At 42.3% G+C, this 6,403-nt stretch overlaps 1 protein-coding gene across 1 annotated transcript; it reads left to right on the top strand.

Annotated features, from left to right (window-relative positions):
* The first annotated feature begins 851 nt into the window (after nucleotides 1-851).
* LOC145099155 (uncharacterized) lies at nucleotides 852-1,325 on the top strand. The gene has a single exon (XM_079036743.1). It carries the CDS (start codon nucleotides 852-854, stop codon nucleotides 1,323-1,325), a length of 474 nt encoding a protein of 157 aa, XP_078892869.1.
* Nucleotides 1,326-6,403: the final 5,078 nt, after the last annotated feature.

The raw sequence follows: 6,403 nt of genomic DNA, 5'->3' as shown, positions 1-6,403 counted from the left end.
TATTCAATTAATCTCTTTAAGTCACCAAATTAATTCCTTATTAATTTATGACTTATATTAATCAAATAATATAACTATTCTTTTAATATATTATTCTTATAATATATTAATAATAATATCGCTTCTCTCTAAATCACCCTGTCAAGTTGCTATGGTGAAGGCAACCCAAAAGGACCATGCACAACCGGGTCAAGTACTTACCAAATATAGTTACAGCCTTAGACACTAATCCAACAGAATTTGCTTGTGGGGGGACACTTCGGACCTAGCCGAACCTTGAGAAAGGTTCTTGAATGTGGACTATTTTGGCCAACCATGTCACGCGACTGTTACTTGTTTTGCAAAAGTTGTGAACGGTGTCAAATGACGGGAAACATTTCGCAAAAGAACCAAATGCCCTAAAATCCAATCCTTGTTTGTGAGATTTTTGACGTATGGGGGATTGATTTCATGGGCCCATTTCCTTTTTCGTTTACCAGCGTTTACATCTTGCTCGCGGTTGACTATGTTTCTAAGTGGGTTGAGGGCAAAGCCACAAGATCGGATGATGCCAAAACGGTTATCGATTTTTTAAAATCTAATGTGTTTGTGAGATTTGGTGTACCTAGGGCTTTGATTAGTGATAGAGGGACGCACTTTTGCAACAAAATGATGGAGGCTTTATTGAAAAAGTACAATGTGACCCATCGTGTCTCTACCACCTACCACCCTCAAACGAATGGTGAAGCGGAGGTCTCGAATCGTGAAGTGAAGTCTATTCTAGAGAAAACGGTGAATCCGACAAGGATTGGAGTTTGAGACTTGATGATGCCCTATGGGCCTATTGGACCGCTTATAAGACCCCGATAGGAATGTCGCCCTTCAGATTTGTTTTTGGAAAACCATGTCATCTTCCTGTCGAATTAGAGCACCGCGCATTTTGGGCGGTCAAGCAATACAATTTCAACATTGACGAGGCGGGAAGGCATAGGAAACTTCAACTCCAAGAGCTAGAAGAATTGAGAAACGACTCCTATGAAAACGCAAGGATTTACAAGGAGAAAACAAAGCTCTTCCACGACAAGTCCATCACCCGGAAGCATTTTGAACCGGGGCATAGGGTCTTACTATACCATTCACGATTGAAGTTATTTCCAGGCAAGCTAAGGTCAAGATGGATTGGACCTTTTGTTGTGATAAAGACCTTTGACCATGGGGCGGTGGAAATTCAAAGCGAAAAGACGGGACAAATTTTGAAAGTCAATGGGAACCGGTTGAAGCCATTCTATGAAGGTTTCAGTGCTAACGCCCTTGAAATCATCGATTTGGATGTCCCGATGTGTTGAAGAAAGCTAGGAAGACGTCTCGCCAAAGATGTTAAAGAAGGGCATTTTTGGAAAGCAATGTGCTTTCACCATTTTTCAAATTCAAATAAATCATTTTGCAAAGCGTTTTTTGGGATTCAAATAAATTTTTGAAAGGTTTCACCAATCGTTCCCCATTTTACTCCAAATTTTGTCAAATTTTTTATGCCGGGCCTTAAGGGGATCGTTTTGGCTTAAAATTCAAGTTTTTTGGAAAAATCTCATTTTTTTGATGTGCAGGCATACCCCGCGGCTCGCATGGCTTGTAGGCTTAAGTTGTGCGCGGCCCGCGTAGATCCAAGATCAGATTGTGGAACAGCACCCGCGGCCAGCCCGCGGCCCGATCCCAACCCGTGTGAAAGATCAGAAGGTCCAGGGGTTTTCTCAGCAATTAGACGCGGCCGGCCCGCGGCTTGAGCCTTGCCCGTGTGGATGGTTCGAAGCAGAGTTGGATTTTTTTGCCCATTCAGCACCCGCGGCTTGCCCGCGGCCCGAGTGTAACCCGCACAGAAGTCTTTCTTGTTCGCTGTTGGATCAGTCGATTTTTAAGGACTAGACGCGGCCAGCACGCGGCCCACGCCCTGCCCGCGTGTTAGTCGTTTGACAGATCTTTTGAGTTTTTGACTGATATTGACTTTCGTTGACCAACGGTTTTAAGTGGCTTGACCAAACTTTGACCGGGTTTGACCTTCCTTGACCAAGGATTAAACACCTCCAGCACCCTTCTTCTTCATTCTAACCTAACAAAATCCCCCATTCTCTCTCAAGAAGCTCAAGAACTCCATAACCACTTCTCATAAAAATCCATTTTCCCGGAGTTCTACCGGTCAGAATTTCGTGAAACCACCACCATTCTTCGCCATTTTTCACCCTCTACAAACCCCACCCAAATTCCGGTCCGATCTGTGGCCGGAATTTTGGGCGCCAGCACCACCCACCACCACCTTCTTTCGCGTTTTCTGGCCAACTCCGGCCACCATTGGCGATTCCGAGCACGGGGTTTTGTTTCTCTCATCAAGGGCTATCTAACAATACCAATCTTTCCGCAAAAACTCATGAAAAATTTCCATCTAATTCCGGGTGCCGCCACTGTAGTTTGTAGGGTTGTTTTAGCGATTAAAGCGTCAAATACGGAGCAAAATTGCAAGCTTCGGGTATGTCTTGACGAAATCTTTTTGGTGTAACTAGTTCATCCCGGGTCTAGGAAATTGGGTAATCTCATTCCTTTAACTTGATTGTTTACATCCCAATTTCCCATTTGTTGTTGGTATTGTGTGCCTTTGTTGTGGATGAAAGTTATTATTGGTAAAATTTTGTCCCTATTAAATGTCAAAGCGTGCAAAAATGGGGACGGGAGCAACTTCCTCTAAAGGAGGGTCGAACGGAAAATCCAAGGATCCCCCGTTTCGTTTGTTGAATCGCGAGGACCGTAAAACTTATGATTTTCTCGTTTCAAATAAGCGTCAAGTCAAGTCAACAAAATTCCTCCATAGGGAATCTTTTGCTAGTCTTGGGGTGCTCGATGGAGTCCAAGCGTTATTTAACAACATCGGGTAGGGTCAATTCCTCTATATCCGTGCCACCACCTATGTTGAACCCACCTTGGAATTTCTTGCCACATTCAATCACGAGTAGGAAGCCCAAACCGTCACCTTCCAAATGATCCGTGAGAAACGATCCCTACCGCATCGGGTCATGAACGCCCTGATGGGCACGCCAGTGGACAACCTATATTACCAACATGACCCATGGCCCGGAAACTTCAATGAGCATTACTTTTGGCAATAAATTACCAACGAGCCATAATATTCATCGTCACATGCACCATTTTCGCCTGCTCCGAAGTGGGACAAATTTCAAAGGCGGAATTATTTTTTCTTTGGTGCATGACTCGTGAGAATGGTCCACGGCCGGATTTTGCCTCCTTTTTCTTCACCAAGTGTTACAACCTCACAACTATGGACAAAGGAGACATTTTCATTGGGGAATTAATCACCCTCATTGCATCCCGGCCACCGCTTCAACTTCATCTCTCTACTCTTCCATTCGAGAAGGCTTTCGGCCCCTCTAGCCTTGACGGCCACGCACTTCGCCGAACGCAACTCATCCGAGATTCGGTCAAGGGTCCCATGTGGATTCATGACAACCAACCATACCTCATTCTCCCCCATGAGTATATAGGGAGTTTTGAGCCAACCGATCCTGAGCAATGGATCATTCCATCAGACTACCCTCCACCTGTAGATGATGAGGATGACCAGTTTCAGCCTGCACAGCAATTTGTTGAGCCTCAGTTTCAGCAGCAGCAACAGGGGGGACACGAAGTCCCACCATATTTCCCCCCTACGTTTTTTGACCAATTTGCCACAATGTTCTCCACGATGCAGTGCATCGATACCCAAATGCAAGAGAATACGAGAGCCATCCAAGATGTGGCGAGTCGTGTTGATCGATTGGAGCAGTCCTTCCCTCCCACTTCCCACCAGGTCCAAGATATATGGGACTACCATTATCGCCACGGGCATTTCCTGCCGCCCAACCCTCCGATTTAGGTCCTTTCCGCCCTTTCCTTAAGCGTTGAGGACAATGCTTGTTCTTAAGCTTGGGGTGGGGCATTTCCCCTATCTTTTACTTTTTCATGCACTTTTAGCTAGGTTGCATAACATTTTAGTATTAAGCTAATTTTCATTCATTTTTTTATTATTTATTTAAAATTCCAAAAAGATTTTATTCTCACCTCTCTTGGATGCCATGGAACAGGTGCACAGTTATTGTATCATTATTGGTCCAGGATCTTGTTGCTATCTCACCCATCGAACCGGGACCACTAGCTGCAGTTTGGGATTTCATACTTGGGATCAGATGCTGGTAGCTTAAAGGGTAAGTGATCATGGCCAGGTAGTTTCATGAAAAATTATGCATACAATACTAACAACTATAGGATATACTATAGCAATGTATGTTTTTAGCCTTGCAGTCACTACCGCTGATAGGATCACACTTGATCATATTTGAACTGTTAGGATGAAGCATTGGTGCTTGTCCCCAAGTAGAATCCATGTCCGGTCTCTTTACATGACCATATCATTTTTTCGATTTTCTTAGAATTTTAGAGAGTCTTTTAGTCCACATTTGGACATTTTCATTATCTTTGAAAAACCACAAGTTTTAAAAGGAGATTACATTACATCTTTATGCTCCACACATAGTCATTTTCACCCTTAGACCATTCGGATTATATCATTACTCTTTCGGTTCCACTTACACACATTTGGGAACCAAATTTTGAGTCAAAGGGCTTTCTTAAAAAAAAAGAAAAGAAGAAGCATGCAAATTTTCAGTTGCAACTATCTTAGATAGGTGGTCGGTTCAATTATTGAACAAATTTTCCAACATCTTGGTCACCCGGCGTTTGATATTCATTTGTATAGGTCTGTTTTATTGTATATAGATCGAGTTGTTTTTTTTCGCAAATTGGTGATCTTAGGGAGACTGTCGAGTCGGATACTACGGGAGGTTTGGGCCAACACTAAGTGAACCGATTCCTACAACGGTGCCTAAGCGATTAAACCAAGTTACACATGAGAGAAACCGGCAGACGTGAGATCAGAGTGTGCATGTAAAGAAGAGCTCCACCCGAGCCCATCCAATTGTTTTCTCCCTACTACAGATGTTCTTCATTGTATGCATGTTCCATTAAGACTACGACTGACCATCCCTCCTTATTCACCAAGATGAGTTATGCTGGCTGTGGTTTATGGTCCCATTGTTATCGGATGAAAAAGTTGTGAGACAGCAGCGAGATCAATTTTAACCATGTTGACTAACATCGAACAGGTTCCATGGTTCTATCCATTCTTTTTATTTCTAGGGTAGTTCGTCCCAAGTTCATTTTAGTCTTACCTTACTTGAGGACAAGTAAGGTTTAAGCTTGGGGTGATTTGATAGCTTCATTTTATTTACTTCTTGTTATAGTTTTTTTTAGCACATTCCATTCTCATTTTAGTTAATTTTCATGCATATTTTCTTTTTTGTTATTTTTATGACCATTTCGGGTACTTTCTAGTTTCTTGAGCATTATTACAGATTTTAAGGAAACTAGAGGAGCGGGAGTGTGCGGGATCTTTTGGAAGGCGATTGGACTTGAAGAGCAGTGGGGATGTCATGCTTGATAGCTTTGGAGGTGATCCAGGGAGTAGGCTTGTCGATTGCTTGAAGGTGCAGAAGTGTTGAACTTTAAATTTGAAAGGGCGCGAGAGAATTCTTGAGTGTGCAAGATCGATGTTTAAGAGTTTGTTGAAGTTTTGAATGATGAGGAAAGACAAATTGGACTTTAATTGAAGAAATATTGAAGAAAAATGGACTAGGAGCTGATTAGATTCGAACTGGGCCAATGGATTAGCTTTGGGGGCCCAAGACTTGAAGAAGCCCAAAACTTCCCGTCGAAGCCTGCGGCCCGCGTGGATCCCTGACAAGGGCATTTTCCGGATTTTACTTAGAGCTCTATATTGGGAAGGTTGGTGTGCCTCTTTAGCCTTATCTTGAAGGCTCGAGTTTGACTTGTTCTCTCTAGAGTTTGGAGTGCTTTTGAAGGCCAAGAACACCTCAAGAACATCTTGATTTCATCTCTTGATTATTGTGAAATGTTTGGTACAATCTCATCTAACTTTGTTCCTTTGAGTTTATCCATGTTTGGCTAAACAAATATTGGTTGACCTATTGTTGAATCCTTTGAACTTTTGTTGGGTGTTGAAGAATTCATGAATTTGATCTTAAATCTTTATGGAAATGTTTTGTGTTTTATCATATTATCACTACTAGTATGTTTTTATTCATGAGTTTAAATCTGTTTGTGGTGATTAGTTGGCTAATTTCTTGATTAAGTAAATGATCCTCAAATTAGCAAGCAACAAATGATTTTTGTGTTGTTTTTACTTCACACAATCATAAAAACATTTCCTCCAACATGGTGGTGAAAGCATTTGACCCCTCTTGGATTTGGTGACTTTTTGGTTCTTAATGCTAGTTGACTTTCACTAATTACATGTTATTTGGAATTA

Source organism: Lactuca serriola, chromosome 4 (genome assembly GCF_051521515.1).
Source record: "Lactuca serriola cultivar US96UC23 chromosome 4, Lser_US96UC23_V15, whole genome shotgun sequence".
Taxonomy (NCBI): Eukaryota; Viridiplantae; Streptophyta; class Magnoliopsida; order Asterales; family Asteraceae; genus Lactuca; species Lactuca serriola.
Note: the sequence above shows the minus strand (reverse complement) of the source record. Positions and strands in the feature narration are given on the sequence as shown.